At 38.7% G+C, this 17491-nt stretch overlaps 1 protein-coding gene across 1 annotated transcript in view; it reads left to right on the plus strand.

Annotated features, from left to right (window-relative positions):
• Positions 1-17491, plus strand: part of Lrp1b (LDL receptor related protein 1B) — a 2073786-nt gene that overhangs the window by 1217277 nt on the left and 839018 nt on the right. The window contains exons 14-15 of the mRNA XM_055599725.1: positions 102-291; positions 14204-14326. Coding sequence (XP_055455700.1) covers positions 102-291; positions 14204-14326 — 313 coding nt within the window. The remainder of the gene's footprint in view (positions 1-101; positions 292-14203; positions 14327-17491) is intronic.

Consider the following 17491-nt stretch of genomic DNA (forward strand, 5'->3'; position numbering starts at 1 on the left):
CTCTGGTATTATTATATAAAGATTATTTGTTTTAATAGTTACATTTATAAAGTTAGTCTTGATTTTGTGTAGTGTGTTTATGTTTATTTCATATTTTACAGATTGTTTACAGTGGGAAAGAATTGAATCATCCATTTGGACTGTCACATCATGGAAATTATGTGTTCTGGACAGATTACATGAACGGTTCCATTTTTCAACTAGATTTGATGACCAGTGAGGTGACATTGCTGAGGCATGAAAGAGCACCCCTGTTTGGGCTTCAGATTTATGATCCACGAAAGCAACAAGGTATTAAAGACCCAAAACAAATTTTCAACATTACACAATGTTAATGGTTTTATGATAAACATTGCCAGCACACTGTACTGTCATTCAAATCTTAGAACTTAGAGTTATAGTTCTCATTTTAAAACAGCCTGAGTGAAAAATTCAGGGGTGCTGTTCAAGATAAATGGAGGTGTTCCCAAACGTTTTTTTTTTTTCATATCAAATTTTCTGAAAAAATTTTATTTGTTATTAGAAAAGAAAAGTTATCAAAGAATAATATTGGGTGCAATGAGAAAAACTTTTTACCCTGAAAGGAGGACTTGCATAATTGAAAAAATGAATAACCATAGAGACTTTATTGACAAATCTACTGTATTATCTGATTAGGCTCTACATGCATTAAAGAATGTGTAATGATGAAGTGGAACTACCTACCACAATAGTCATGTCTTATTAAAATCAGATAGCATTGTTGTTTTCATCCTCGTGGGTTATTAATATTTATTATGCCACCACAATTATTATGACTTAGCTATTAAGTACTGAAAACAACATAGTAAGCTATGTGGTAGATGTTTTATGAGTTAAATACTTGCGAGTCCTTCTTAATGTCGATATCCTAATAAATATTTAATGAGCATACATACCAATAAATGTAGAATGAATAAAGTGAATCCTTAATTTTCTGATACGTATCTTGTTAGTAAGGATTTGTCTAGCAATAAGGTTTTGGAAGGTGTTTGCTCTTTTTTATTTTTGAATTAATTAATGTTTTTATAAATTACAGTTTATTCACTTTGTATTCCAGCTGTAGGCCCCTCCCAGCCCCACCTTCCCTCCCTCATCCCTTCCCATGCCCCTCCCCAAGTCTACTGATAGTTGAGATCCTCCTCCTCTTCCCTCTGACCCTAGCCTATTAGGTGTCATCAAGACTGGCTGCATTGTCTTCCTCTGTGGCCTGGTAAGGCTGCTACCAATCAGGGGGAGGTGATCAAAGAGCCAGCCACTGAATTTGTGTCAGAGACAGTCCCTGTTCCCATTACTAGGGAATTCACTTGGATACTGAGCTGCCATGTGGCTACATCTGTGCAGGAGTTCTAAGTTATCTGTATTCATGGTCCTTGGTTGGAGTATCAATCTCAGAAAAGACCCCTGTGCCCAGATTTTTTGGTTTTACTCAGCAAGCAAATGGTGGGAACTAGAAAAGATCATCATGAGTGAGGTCTCCCAGAAGCAGAAAGACACACATGGCATATACTCACTTATAAGTAGATATTAGACATATAAGATAAACATACTAAAATCTGTACATCTAAAGAAGCTAAGCAAGAAGGAAGATCCTGGGGAAGATGATCAATCCTCACTCAGAAAGACAAATGGGATGGACATCTGAAGTGAGAGAAAACAGGGAAGAGGACAGGAGCCTACCACAGAGGGTCTCTGAAAGACTCTTCCCAAAATTGTATCAAAGCAGATGCTGTGACTCATGGCCAAACTCTGGGCAGAGTGGAGGGAATCTTAGGAAAAAGGGGGAGTTAGTAAGATCTGGACAGAACAGGAGCTCCACAAGGTTATTTGCTCTTAAACAGAGCATCTGATGCTAGAGCCACAAATTTCATTATAACATTTAAATATGGGCTTTATTAAAATTTCTATATCCACAGACAAATGAAGTGCAAGAAATGTTAAATAATAATGGCTAATTATTCATTAAATTATCTTTTAAAAAGAGTGATAGTGATATTATCTAGATGTTTATATAGAGAAGAAATGAAGAATAGAAAAAAAATGCCTGACAGGGTAACTCTCTCATAAAATTCATTCCATTTTCACGACTTTGCTGGCATGCATTTGATTTGTCTACTTATACCAAAAGTGCTACTTTTTCCCTCCTTTCCCTATTCTCTTCTCCTCCCTCTTCCCTTCTCAAGACTGAACACTGGCCTTTTTTCTTACTAGGCCAGAGCTCTACCCTTATGCCCCTTGCCTTTTCCTTCTCTTTGGAAACTATTGCTCTTAATTGTCATTTCTAAGTTCCCTTTAGCCAGAATTCATTTTTAAAATCCTCATAAACTTTAATCTTCTCGTTGTTTTGGGAAGTTGGTTATTAAATTTAAACTGTTGTGGAAAAATATCTTGTCACACTATAAAAGTGACGGCTTAAATTGACCATTGATCATTTTCAAACTTTGGAACCATGAAGTATTCAATGTTGTTTGCAAGTATATCCTTTACCAAAAAATGTGAGGATAAAATAATTATTTGTAGCATTAAAAATAAATCTCTAGGGTCAGAGGGAAGGGGAGGAGGACTTCCCCTATCAGTGGACTTGGGGAGGGGCATGGGAGGAGATGAGGGACGAAGGGTGGGATTGGGAGGGGATGAGGAGTCTACAGCTGGGATACAAAGTGAGTAAACTGTAAATTAAAAAATAAATAAATAAATTTAATAAAAAGTAACTAAATCTCACAACACCTAGAGCTGATTCACTACTTCTTCCTATATCATCTCTATCAGGAAAATGATTATTTTAAATTGTCACATACATGCAAATATTCGACGTAATGATTTATCAAAGTCATGTTCAACAAACTGTATAACTTAGGCCAAGGAAGGTATCTGGTGTTCAGAAAATACTATTAGTAGATAATTAATCACTTCTACCACTACATAAAGAATTGTGTTTTTCTTTCACCCATGCAATTCAAGAGATCTTAATTACTGAGCACATCATGAACACTGATTTAGAAATGATTGTGTTTGGTTTTACTTAGAAAATGTATGTAGCCAAACTGATTGATTATTTTCATCAACTTAAGACCAGTCAATTAGTTTCAGTTTTCTACCTAATCTTTCCACATCTAATGATTGTCCATAACTATACTAATCTTTGAACACAGAGTGCAGTATGAAAAGAATTCCTATTTAGTATAGTTTGGACTCAAATCAATATTCATTGATTTTAGATAATCTGCAGGAAAATATACATTGTTTTCCATTGTTAATTGTATTGATCAATACAGTATAATTACAAAGTAAAAAGAGTTTTAGATACAGATCACTTATCCTAAGATGGTATAATTTTCTTCTAGTTGTCTTTTTTTCTTTTCAATAGTTGAATATAAGATTATATTAAATTTAAAAAAACGTAATTAGTGATTGTGATATTTAGTTATGTATTGTCCCAATAACCGTTTTATTAAAACTTTAAAAATTATTTTATTTTATGGGCACGGATGTTTTTCCTGCCTGGGTGTTTGTGCACTGTTTGTACATGGTGCCTGAGGAGAGCACAAAAGCGTGTTAGATATCCGGGAACTGGAGTTACAGTTGATTGTGTAAACTGTCATGTGGGTGCAGGGGATCAAAGCTGGGTCTTCTGAAAAGCAGCTTATGGCCTTAACTGCAGATCAATCTGCTCAGCCTCTTATTAGCTTTTATACAAAGGGTAAAATACAGCAACTGAGTAGGCATTTGAATTTGTTCTCAGACTTAAAAAAATATATTAAATTGTTCTCACCCATGTGTGTCAACATCTGTGTCTGGATTCTTGCTTTTTCTTTTTCTCTTTTTAACAATCTAAGAATATGGGTTAAAGGTTTTGTTTTATACATGTGCACTTGTGTGTTTGTGTATGATATGTGTATGAGCAGGTGTGCTCACTCATACCTGAGCTTGTGGAGACTAATGGTAGATGTCTGGAAGTATTCCCTCCTTGCTCTCTACCTTAATTTTTGAGATAGTCTCTCACTGACTCTGTTCGTCTCCAGTTCTTATTACTAGATTCGGTACTAGGATAGTCCACAGCATCCTTGTTCCTCTTTGCTTTTCTCTTAGTGCTTCAATAACAAGCCACCAAGACTAGCTTTTATGTGGTTCCAGGGGATTCAAGCTTTGAATCATATCCCTGATTCTTTCATTAGTGTTCTTAATTATACTACATTGCTGGGCTATCCTTGAACTTGAAGTCACCTAGCTTAAGCCTGTGATTAAAAGCATGAATCATAACATCTGGCTGGACTGTGGGTTTTATTTCTTATTTTTAATAGTGGTTATTGTTGTTTTGTTTGTTTGATTACTGTTATTGTTGTTTATTTTATGGTAGGATCTCTTGTAACACAGGTTGATCTTAAACCCACTGGTTAGATGAGATTGACATTTTAAGATGCTGTTTTGTTTTTTTTTTAAAGTTTCAACAAGTTTATTTGAGTATCAATGAGCTCACACACTCATCACATAAGATGCTGTTTTAAGATTAACACTTAATCTTCCTGCCTATACCTGAAAAGTGCAACACTAAGTTTGGGTGGAACAGCCCCCCTTTTTTTTAACTGTAGTTATAGCAACAGTAAGTTTTTTTTATTATTAATATTGCTTTAACGTAAAGTTCTACTTGATTCCCTGTGTAGATTTTAAAAATTAAAGACTTGAATTCTTATCTCCAGCATTTCAGGATATCAGTGTTTAACTGATGTGTAGAAGCGTGTGCAAGTCACACTGTTTACTGGATTTAGCAAGTTTGAAGTTTGTAACATGGTCATAATTGCATTTATCTCCTCCCAAATTCCCCATAGTTAAGATAACTATCATAGAAAAGATCATAATTTAATCAATTCCTATTATTTTATTTTTCTTTTTACCTTAGTTTTTAGTACCATTACACACACACACACACACACACACACACAGAGAGAGAGAGAGAGAGAGAGAACCACAAAGTAGCCACAAATAAAGCTAAATATAAAAATAATATAATGAAAAATTAATAAAATTTGTGGATCATTTTATCCTTTCTTCAGACTGTCTGTTTAGTCACCTTCTCAAAATGGTCATACCCCAGCAACTCAGAAGGTTCTTATCTGACATTGGGAATAATCCCAATGACCAGGATATTTTCTAACTCATAAGCTTGAATAGCACCCTACCACATACAGAAAAATCCAAACATGTGTCTTTTTCTGTATGTGGTATAGGCACTTGTAAAATCACATATATAACAACACTGAGCAGTGAAAAGTCCTGGAGTATTGTAGAAAACAAGATTTCGGATTTCTATTATTTTGAAAAAAAAAATCAGTCAAAAAATTCAGAAAAAATAAATCAGATTTTTTTTAATATTTTATTATTAATTACACTTTATTCATTTTGTACCCCCCATAAACCCCTCCCTCCTCCCCTCCCGATCCTACCCTTCCTCCCCTTTCTGCATGCATGCATGCCCCTCCCCAAGTCCACTGATAGGGGAGGTCTTCCTCTCCTTCTTTCTGATCTTAGACTATCAGTTCTCATCAGAAGTGGCTGCATTGTCATCTTCTGTGGCCTGGTAAGGCTGCTCCCCCCTCAGGGGGAGATGATCAAAGAGCAGGCCAATCAGATTATGTCAGAGGCAGTCCCTCTTCCCATTACTATAACCCACTTGGAATCTGAACTGCCATGGGCTACATCTGTGCAGGGGTTCTAGGTTATCTCCATGAATAGTCCTTGGTTGGAGTATGAGTCTCTGGGAAGTTCCCTGTGTTCAAATTTTCTTGTTCTGTTGCTCTCCTTGTGGAGTTCCTGTCCTCTCCAGCTCTTGCTATTTCCCACTTCTTTTTTTTTTTTTTTTTTTGCTTTTTTTTTTTTATTTTTTTTTTATTTTTTATTTTTTCTTTTTAGTTACATTTTGTTAACTCTGTGTCCCAGCTGTATCCCGCTCCCTCATTCCCTCCCCAACCCCACACTCCCTCCCTGGTCTCCTCCCTGCCCCTTTCCAAGTCCCCTGATAGGGGAGGACCTCCTCCCCTTTCATCTGTCCCTGTTTTATCAGGTATCTTCAGGGCTGGCTGCAAAGTCCTCCTCTGTGGCCTAACAGACTGCTCCTCCCCTGGGGGGAGGTGTCAAACAGCCTGCCCTTGAGATCCTGTTAGAAATAGTCCGTGTCCCCCTTACTTTGGAAAACTACTTGGTTACTGAGCTACCACAGGCCACATCCGAGCAGAAGTTCTAGGTTATATCCATAGATGGTCCTTGGTTGAGTTTCAGTCTCAGAAAAGACCCTGTGCCCAGATATATTTGGTCCTTGTAGAGCTCCTATCCTTTCCATATCATACTAACTTCCCTTCTTTCATATGATTCCCTGCACTCTGCCGAGGGTTTGGTTATGAGTCTTAGTGTCTGCTTTGAAACACTGCTAGGTAGAGTCTTTCAGATGCCTTTTGTGGTAGACTCCTGTCATAAGTTCAAGGCACATCCCATTTGTCTTTCTAAATGAGGATTAATCACCTTCGCCTGTGTCCACTTTCTTGATTATCTTCTTTAGGTGTGTAGATTTCATTATGTTTATCATGTCTTGTAGGTCTATATAAGCGAGTATATACCAAGTTTGTCTTTCTCCTTCTGGGATACTTCACTCAGAATGATCTTTTCTAGATCCCACCACTTGCCTGCAAATTTCATGATTTCCTCCTTTTTGATTGCTGAGTAGTATTCCATTGTGTAAAAATACCACAATTTCTGTATCCATTCCTCCGTTGATGGACATCTGGGTTGTTTCCAAGTTCTGGCTATTACAAATAAAGCTGCTACGAACATGGTTGAACAAATGTCCTTGTTGTGTACTTGAGCAAATTTTGGGTATATACCTAGGAGTGGTATAGCTGGGTCTTGAGGTAGCACTACTCCTAGTTGTCTGAGAAAGCGCCAGATTGACTTCCAGAGTGGTTGAACCAGTTTACATTCCCACCAGCAATGGAGGAGGGTTCCCTTTTCTCCACAACCTCTCCAGCATGTGCTATCACTTGAGTTTTTCATCTTGGCCATTCTGATGGGTGTAAGGTGAAATCTCAGGGTCGTTTTGATTTGCATTTCCCTAATGGCTAATGAGGTTGAGCATTTCTTTAAGTGTTTCTCTGCCATTCGATGTTCCTCTTTCGAGAATTCTCTGTTTAGCTCTGTTCCCCATTTTTTAAGTGGATTACTTGGTTTGTTGCTTTTCTGCTTCTTTAGTTCTTTATATATACTTGATATTAGCCCTCTGTCAGATAAAGGGTTGGTGAAGATTCTTTCCCAATCTGTAGGCTGTCTATTTGTTTTGATGACAGTGTCTTTTGCTTTACAGAAGCTTTTCAGTTTCATGAGGTCCCATTTATTGATTGTTGCTCTTAGAGCCTGTGCTGTTGGTGTTCTGTTCAGGAAGTTGTCTCCTGTGCCAATGAGTTCTAGGCTGTTTCCCACTTTTTTTTCCAGCTGATTTAGAGTATCTGGTTTTATGTTGAGGTCCTTGATCCACTTGGACTTTAGTTTTGTGCAGGGTGATAAATATGGGTCTATTTTCATTTTTCTGCATGTAGACATCCAGTTGGTCCAGCACCATTTGTTGAAGATGCTGTCTTTTTTCCATTGAATGGATTTGGCTTCTTTGTCAAATATTGAGTATTCATAGGTGTGTGGGTTTATTTCTGGGTCTTCTATGCGATTCCATTGATCCTCCTTTCTGTTTCTATGCCAATACCATGCAGTTTTTATTACTGTTGCCTTGTAGTACAGCTTGAGATCGGGAATGGAGATACCTCCAGATGATCTGTTGTTGTACAGGATTGTTTTGGAGATTCTGGGTTTTTTGTTTCTCCATATGAAGCTGAGAATCTTTTTTTCAAGGTCTGTAAAGAATTGAGTTGGTATTTTGATGGGAATTGCATTGAATCTGTAAATTGCTTTTGGCAGGATGGCCATTTTCACAATGTTAATCCTACCAATCCATGAGCACGGGAGATCTTTCCATCTTCTGAGATCTTCTTCAATTTCTTTCTTCAAAGACTTGAAGTTTTTCTCAAACAGGTCTTTCACTTGCTTGGTTAGAGTCACACCAAGGTACTTTATGTTATTAGTGGCTATTGTGAAGGGTGTTGTTTCCCTAATTTCTTTCTCGGCCTTTTTGTCTTTGGTATACAAGAGGGCTTCTGATTTTTTTGAGTTGATTTTGTATCCTGCCACTTTGCTGAAGGTGTTTATCAGCTGAAGAAGTTCTCTGGTTGAATCTTTGGGTTCGCTCATGTATACTATCATATCATCTGCAAATAGTGACACTTTGACCTCTTCCTTTCCGATTTGTATCCCCTTGATCTCCTTTAGTTGTCTTATTGCTCTGGCTAGGACTTCAAGTACAATGTTAAAGAGATATGGAGAGAGTGGGCAGCCTTGTCTTGTCCCTGATTTCAGTGGGATTGCTTTAAGTTTCTCTCCATTGAGTTTGATGTTGGCTATAGGCTTGCTGTATATTGCCTTTACTATCTTTAGGTATGTGCCTTGTATCCCTGATCTCTCCAAGACTTTAAACATAAATGGGTGTTGGACTTTGTCAAATGCTTTTTCAGCATCTAAGGAGATGATCATGTGGTTTTTCTCCTTCATTTTGTTTATGTGGTGGATTACATTGATGGATTTCCGTATGTTGAACCACCCTTGCATTCCTGGGATGAAGCCTAGTTGGTCATGGTGGATGATATCTTTGATGTGTTCTTGGATTCGGTTTGCAAGTATTTTATTGAGTATTTTTGCATCAATGTTCATAAGAGAGATAGGTCTGAAGTTCTCTTTTTTGGTTGGATCTTTGTGTGGTTTAGGTATCAAAGTGACTGTGGCTTCATAGAATGAGTTTGGTAGTGTTCCTTCTGTTTCTATTTTATGGAATAGTTTGAGGAGAATTGGTGTTAGTACTTCTTTGAAGGTCTTGTAGAATTCTGCGCTGAAGCCATCTGGTCCAGGGCTTTTTTTGGAGGGGAGACTGTTAATGACTGCTTCAATTTCCTTGGGAGATATAGGACTATTCAGTCTTTCTACCTGATCATGACTTAATTTTGGTAGATGGAATCTGTCAAGAAAGTTATCCATTTCATTTAGATTTTCAAATTTTGTGCCATATAGGCTTTTGTAGTATGACCTAATAATCGTTTGGATTTCCTCAGTGTCTGTAGTTATGTCCCCATTTTCCTGTCTGATTTTGCTGATTTGTATGGTTTCTCTCTGCTTTTTAGTTAGTTTGGCTAACGGTTTGTCTATCTTGTTGATTTTCTCAAAGAACCAGCTTTTTGTTTCATTGATTCTTTGGATAATTTTATTTGTTTCTAATTGATTGATTTCTGCCCTTAGTTTGATTATTTCCAGCCGTCTGCTCCTCTTGGGTGTATCTGCTTCTTTTTTTTCTAGGTTTTTCAGTTGGGCCATTAAGTTGTTTGTATGTGATGTTACGGATTTCTTCTTGTTGGCACTTAGTGCTATAAATTTTCCTCTGAGCACTGCTTTCAATGTGTCCCATAAATTTGGGTATGTTGTGCCTTCATTTTCATTGAATTCTAGAAAGTCTTTAATTTCTTTCTTTATTTCTTCCTTGACCCAGCTGTCATTGAGTAGTAAGTTGTTCAGTTTCCATGTGCGTGTCGGCTTTTTGTTGTTTCTGTTGTTGTTGATGTCCAGCTTTAGTCCATGGTGGTCAGATAGTATACAAGGGATTATTTCAATCCTTTTGTATCTGTTGAGGCTTGTTTGTGACCAACTATATGGTCTATTTTGGAGAAGGTTCCATGTGGTGTTGAAAAGAAGGTGTACTCTTTTGAGTTTGGGTGAAAAGATCTGTAGACATCTATTAGGTCCATTTGATTTAGGGATTCTGTGAGTGCTTTTATTTCCCTATTTGGTGTCTGTCTGGTTGATCTGTCCCTTGATGAGAGTGGGGTGTTGAAGTCTCCTACTATTAAGGTATTAGGATCAATGTATGATTTAAGCTTTAATATTGTTTCATTTACGAATGTAGGTGCTCTTGTATTTGGGGCATAGATATTCAAAATTGTGATGTCCTCTTGTTGGATTTTTCCTTTGATGAGAATATAGTGGCCCTCCTTATCTTTTTTGATTAACTTCGGATGAAAGTCTATTTTATTAGATATTAGGATGGCTACTCCAGCTTGTTTTCTGGAACCATTTGCTTGAAAAACATTTTTCCAGCCCTTTACTCTGAGGTAGTGTTTATCTTTGTTGCATAGGTGTGTTTCTTGGATGCAACAGAATGTTGGGTCCTGTTTCCGTAACCATTCTGTTAGCCTGTGTCTTTTTATTGGTGAGTTGAGTCCATTAATATTGATAGATAATATTGACCAATGCATGTTAGTTCCTTTTATAATGGAGTCGATGATCTTACCTTGTTTCATTGCTTGTTTTCTTTTCATTTTTGTTGGGATGTTATCTGTATGCCCTGTTTTCTTGGGTGAATTCGTTTTCGTTGGATTGGAGTTTTCCTTCTAGTATCTTCTGTAGGGTTGGTTTGCTGTATAGATATTGCGTAAATTTAGTTTTGTCATGGAATATTTTGTTTTCTCCATCTATGTTGATTGAAAGCTTTGCAGGGTATAGTAGTCTCGGTTGACATTTGTGATCTCTTAGAGTCTCCATGATGCTTGCCCAGGCCCTTCTGGCTTTCATAGTTTCTGATGAGAAGTCTGGTGTGATTCTGATAGGTCTACCTTCATATGTTACTTGGCCTTTTTCCCTTGCTGCTTTTAATATCTTTTCTTTGTTCTGTAGATTTAGTGTTTTGACTATGATGTGACGTGATGTGTTTCTTTTCTGGTCTAGTCTATTTGGTGTTCTGTAGGCCTCTTGTATATTTATGGACATCTCTTTCTTTAAGTTGGGAAAATTTTCTTCTATGATTTTTTTGAAAATATTTTCTGGACCTTGGAGCCTGGAGTCTTCTTTTTCATCAATTCCTATTATTCTTAGATTTTGTCTTTTCATAGCATCCTTGATTTCTTGGATATTTTGTGATTGGAATTTTTCTGATTTTACTTTTTCTTTGAGAGAAGTATCAATTTCTGCAAGTGTGTCTTCAGCTCCAGAGATTCTCTCTTCCATCTCTTGTATTCTGTTGGTGATGCTTACTTTTGTGGTTCCTGATCTTTTCTCCAAGTTCTCCAGCTCAAGAGTTTTCTCATTTTGTGTTTTCTTTATTGATTCTAATTCTGTTTTCATGCCTTGCACCATTTCTTTTATGTGTTTGAATTTGGATTCCTGTCTCTCTACGATGGACTCTATTTCCTTGTTCATTTCCTTTTTGTATGCCACTAATTTTTTCTCTACTTGTGCCTCTATTTGTTTGGCTATGTTTGCCTGTGTTTCTTTAAGGGTTTTGTCTATTTCTTCTTTCTTTACCTCCAATTGACTGGCCAACTCTTTGAAAGATTTGTTCATTTCCTCCTTATAAGCCTCAAATAATTGAGCAAGCATGGCTTTAAGGTCATTTTCCTGTGCTTCTGATGAATTGGAGTATCCATCGGTTTTGGGGTTTGCTGGTGAAGTCATGATGTCCTGATTTATGTTGGAAGTGTTCTTTCGCCTACCCCTGGCCATTGGCTTGTCTGAGACCTTCCCTGTTTGTTTTTGGATTCTGCCAGTCAGACTGGTACTGTCTCTCTCTCGAGTCTGGAGAATTCTTCAGGAAGTTGAGAGAGGTCCCGTGTCCTTAGCGTATGCTGAGGACTAGCTGTACCTGTGGGAGGAAAGTACGCAGGCGCAAACAGAGGCAAATGCAAGCGTGCGTGCGTGTGTGTGTATATGTGTGTGTGTGTGTGTAAGTGGGTGTGGGCGTGTGTCTCGAGGGACAGAGTGATGGCTAATGTTGAACCCTTGAGTGTGTGGGAGGGGCTCTGCAATGTATATGTCGCAGGCGCTAGTGATGATCGCAGCGCAATTTCTGGCATTAACTGCCTTAACTCCTCAATTAGACCCACAGAGCAGGAACTTCAATGTTCCAAGTGCCCCTCTGTTTCCCAAAGTGGGTATATGGGTGGGAGGGGGTTCGATGCCTGGCTTCTGTTTTAGCAGAACCCAGGATCAGTGGAGCTGCAGATTCTCAAGGGTGCACTCACTTACAGGCAGGACACTTGGCAGAGATTGGCGTATCTGGGCTCTCTGTTCTCTGGTTTGGCCCTGCTTCTTTGATGTGCTCCGCCAGTTCCGTGCTGCTGTCACTGCCAGGTTATGAGGTCTTGCTGCAGCTGGAGATTTCAGGGTGGTCACGTCAGTGGGAATCGGGGTAATCAGCCTTTCTGTTCTCTGGTTTGGCCCTGGTTAGTCTTAAACTGGAGGGCTGATGTGCCCCGCCAGCTCAGTGCTGCGCCGCCGCCAGGTTAGAAAGTCCCGCTGTAACTGGAGACTGGGTTGCTAGTCCAGATGCTTTCTGGGAAGTCCTGGGGTCTCTTTACTGTGCTCTCCAAGCTTCGGAGGCCCAGCGCCTGGTGTGTCTAGCTTGTATGGCGTTTCTGTCTGGTTTTGGTGAGTATATAGCGTATTCTCTGTCACTGTGGGATTGGGCGGGCCGTACCGTCAGTGATGGCGCTCGTGCGGAGCTAGTATGGCGTCTAGCAGACTCGGGCCCTGGGAGGATGGTGCAGCCGCCGCGAGGGGCTCCGAGACACAGTACTGCTGGCCTTTGCCGATAAAGGGCTTGGGGCTCCGCCTCAGTGGCTGCAGGCCCCAGGCAGTTAGGTCTGCGCTGAGAAAGGCGAGTCGGCTGTGCCTGAGCCGAGGAGGAGGGAGGTCTGGGGGAGGGCAGTGCCGAGAGATCAATGGATCGTTTCTCACCTTCCCCAAACAAGTCCCTGGGTGACCCGAGACCAAGGTTTTCACCTCCTGCGATGTTCCCTGTTGTTTAGAAAGTCTCTCCGTTGTTTCCCTGGCTTCAGAAGTTCTTCCACACATCAGCTCAGAACTTTATCTCTTCCACAGCTCGGAAACTGTGTGTGCTAGTCGCCATCTTGGCTCCGCCCCAAATCAGATTTTTTGTATTGGAAACATATTCTACCACCTGCTAACAATATAGATTTATAAGAGATTAAATTACAAAGATCTAACACATTGAAATATTAATTCAGACGTGTCGAATGTTTTTGTATATCACATGTCTTAATTACTGTTATGTTGAGGTTGTAACATACTTTTAAGTTTTCTTCCCAAAATACACATTATAATCACTGACTGCACTTGTGTCATTAAAATAAAACGAGGATGATTTTCATCATGCTAAAACTGTTTTACTCTCTGCATGTTAACATCTACACTCATCCATATATTCACACTTTTATTCCCATCATTCCACACACTCACACCTGAATCTACATGTATGTATGCTCTCAAACCTGTGTGTACATGTCCTCTTGAATTGACATATATCTAGATCTACCTGTGCTGACACCTGTGTCTACATTTATCTATTCATTCAAACATATGTTTATCACATATTTTACGTGACTTCTGCAATTACGGCATCTATCTATGTCTCCTGCCTGCTTCTGCGTCCCGTGCACTCATACCTGTGTCTATATCTATCACTGTACCTCGCCTGTATCTGCGTCTGTCTTCGAATATACACCTGTGCCTGTATCTGTCTCTACACTCACACCTGTGTTTGCATCCGTCTCCATGTTCACACACGCATCTACATTTGTCCCTGTGCTCACACCTTGTATTTGCACTGAAAACAGCTGCTAGGTCATTCAGATATATGTCCAGAAGTGGTATATCTGGGTCTTGAGGTAGTACTATTCCCAGTTTTCTGAAAGCCATTTCTATTTAGCCTGAATGTTGACTATATCCACAAAAGTTAACTATATATAACATTTCCTTGCACATAGTTACATGCCCATGTGTATTTCAGTGAAAGAAAGTATTCTTGAAATAAAAAAAAAAAAAAACTAGATCTGGCAGTACATACCTGTAATTCTAGCAGTTGGGTGGAAGACAAAAAAAGAAAAGAAAAGAAAAAGAAAAAGAAAAGAAAATAACAGGTTTGGAAGTTAAAAGGTAGCTTGGGTTACATAACCTTACAAATTAACCATATTTTAGAAGGTGCATAGCCCTCAGCTATGTGACAACTCTCTTTCTTTCTTTTCCTCTTTTTCTGCAGGTGACAATATGTGTCGCATTAACAATGGGGGTTGTGGTACACTCTGCCTGGCGATTCCAGCTGGCCGCGTGTGTGCCTGTGCTGACAATCAACTTCTGGATGAAAATGGAACAACTTGCACATGTGAGCCCCTTTTTTTCTGACACTCATTGTGTCTATGGCTGTTTTCGAAGATCTGAAACGTGTAACACCGACAGAACTGAAATCACAGCTGCAAAGACAGATCTGTGTATATGCCTAGGTATAATTTTGGACTGTACAAGGTGACTCAGCTTCTAGCGTACACACAACAAGGTGGCAACGTGCTGCCGAACATACTGTCGTGCCGCATATAGGTCAGCAGACCATCTTAATAGTCTATGCCACAGGGGCAAATCTTTCACATCAGACTAAGCCTTGAATTCAGCAGCTGCATCTGTTAATTATTTGGTGGTACACAGCTTAGTCTTAAAATTATGTTAAATGAGTTGGTAGCTCAGATACCTGTATTTGGAAGCAAAGGGAATGCTAAAAAGAGACTAGTTGAATTCTTGGGGTCGCTCATATATACTATCATATCATCTGCGAATAGTGACACTTTGACCTCTTCCTTTCTGATTTGTATCCCCTTGATCTCCTTTAGTTGTCTTATTGCTCTGGCTAGGACTTCAAGTACTATGTTGAAGAGGTATGGAGAGAGTGGGCAGCCTTGTCTTGTCCCTGATTTCAGTGGGATTGATTTAAGTTTCTCTCCATTGAGTTTGATGTTGGCTATAGGCTTGCTGTATATTGCCTTTACTATGTTTAGATATGTGCCTTGTATTCCTGATCTCTCCAAGACTTTAAACATGAATGGGTGTTGGACTTTGTCAAATGCTTTTTCAGCATCTAAGGAAATGATCATGTGGTTTTTCTCCTTCAATTTGTTTATGTGATGGATTACATTGATGGATTTCCGTATGTTGAACCAACCTTGCATGCCTGGGATGAAGCCTACTTGGTTGTGGTGGATGAGATCTTTGATGTGTTCTTGGACTCGGTTTGCAAGTATTTTATTGAGTATTTTTGCGTCAATGTTCATAAGAGAGATAGGTCTGAAGTTCTCTTTTTTTGTTGGGTCTTTGTGTGGTTTAGGTATCAGGGTGACTGTTGCTTCATAGAATGAGTTTGGTAATGTACCTTCTGTTTCTATTTTGTGGAATAGTTTGAGGAGAATTGGTGTGAGCACTTCTTTGAAGGTCTGGTAGAATTCCGCCCTGAAACCATCTGGCCCAGGGCTTTTTTTGGAGGGGAGACTGTGAATGACTGCTTCAATTTCCTTGGGGGATATTGGGCTGTTCAGTCTTTCTACCTGATCTTGACTTAATGTTGGATGATAGAATCTATCAAGAAAATTGTCCATTTCATTTAGATTTTCAAATTTTGTGGCATATAGGCCTTTGTAGTATGACCTAATGATTGTTTGAATTTCCTCTGTGTCTGTAGTTATGTCACCCTTTTCATCTCTGATTTTGTTGATTTGGATAGATTCTCTCTGCTTTTTAGTTAGTTTGGCTAAGGGTTTGTCTATCTTGTTGATTTTCTCAAAGAACCAGCTTTTTGTTTCATTGATTCTTTGAATAGTTTTATTTGTTTCTAATTGATTGATTTCAGCCCTGAGTTTGATTATTTCCAGCCTTCTGCTCCTCTTGGGTATATCTGCTTCTTTCTTTTCTAGGGTTTTCAGTTGGGCCATTAAGTTGTTTGTATGTGATGTTACGAATTTCTTCTTGCAGGCACTTAGGGCTATAAATTTTCCCCCTGAGCACTGCTTTCAATGTGTCCCATAAATTTGGGTATGTTGTGCCTTCATTTTCATTGAATTCTAGGAAGTCTTTAATTTCTTTCTTTATTTCTTCCTTAACCCAGCTGTCGTTGAGTAACAGGTTGTTCAATTTCCATGTGCTTGTAGGCTGTTTGTTATTTCTGTTGTTGTTGAGGTCCAGCTTAAGTCCATGGTGGTCAGATAGAATACAAGGGATTATTTCAATCTTTTTGTATCTGTTGAGGCTTTCTTTATGACCAACTATATGGTCTATTTTGGAGAAGGTTCCATGCGGTGCTGAAAAGAAGGTATACTCTTTTGAGTTTGGATGAAAAGATCTATAGACGTCTATTAGGTCCATTTGATTTAGGGTCTCTGTAAGTGTTTTTATTTCCCTATTTGTTTTCTGTCTAGTTGATCTGTCCCTTGGTGAGAGTGGAGTGTTGAAGCCTCCCACTATTATTGTTTTAGGATCAATGTGTGATTTAAGCTTTAATATTGTTTCATTTACGAATGTAGGTGCTCTTGTATTTGGGGCATAGATATTCAAAATTGTGATGTCCTCTTGGTGGATTTTTCCTTTGATGAGAATATAGTAGCCATCCTTATCTTTTTTGATTAACTTGGGTTGAAAGTCTATTTTATTAGATATTAGGATGGCTACTCCCGCTTGTTTTCTGGAACCATTTACTTGAAAGACATTTTTCCAGCCCTTTACTCTGAGGTAGTGTTTATCTTTGTTGCATAGGTGTGTTTCTTGGATATAACAGAATGATGGATCCTGTTTCTGCAACCATTCTGTTAGTCTGTGTCTTTTAATTGGGGAGTTGAGTCCGTTGATGTTGATAGAAACTAGTGACCAACAATTGTTACTTACTTTAGATGTGGGGTTGGTGGTGTCACTGAGTTTCATTGTTTGTCTTCTTTTTTTTTTTTTTTTGTTATGTAGTTATCTATTTCCTCTGTTTGCTTCTATGTAGTTGTTTTCTTTGGTTTGGAGTTTCCCTTCTAGTAACTTCTGTAGAGCTGGGTTACTATGTAGATATTGTTTAAATTTGATTTTGCCTTGGAATATCTTGAATTCTCTGTCTATGTTGATTGAAAGTTTTGCTGGGTATAGTAGTCTGGGTTGGAATCTGTGGTCCCTGAAGGACTGTATGATTTCTGTCCAGGCCCTTCTGGCTTTCATAGTTTCTGTTGAGAATTCTGGTGTGATTCTGATAGGTCTACCTTCATATGTTACTTGGCCTTTTTCCCTTGCTGCTTTTAGAATTTTTTCTTTGTTTTATAGGTTCAGTGTTTTGACTATGATGTGATGTGAAGAATTTCTTTTCTGGTCTAGTCTACTTGGTGTTCTGTAGGCCTCTTGTATGTTTATGGCCATCTCCTTCTTTAAGTTGGGAAAGTTTTCTTCTATAATTTTCTTGAAAATAATTTCCAGACCATTGAGCCTGATGTCTTCTTTTTCTTCTACTCCTATTATTCTTAGGTTTTGTCTTTTCATG

The sequence above is a fragment of the Psammomys obesus genome, unplaced genomic scaffold (assembly GCF_907164565.1).
Source record: "Psammomys obesus unplaced genomic scaffold, mPsaObe1.curated_primary_1811, whole genome shotgun sequence".
Lineage (NCBI taxonomy): Eukaryota > Metazoa > Chordata > Mammalia > Rodentia > Muridae > Psammomys > Psammomys obesus.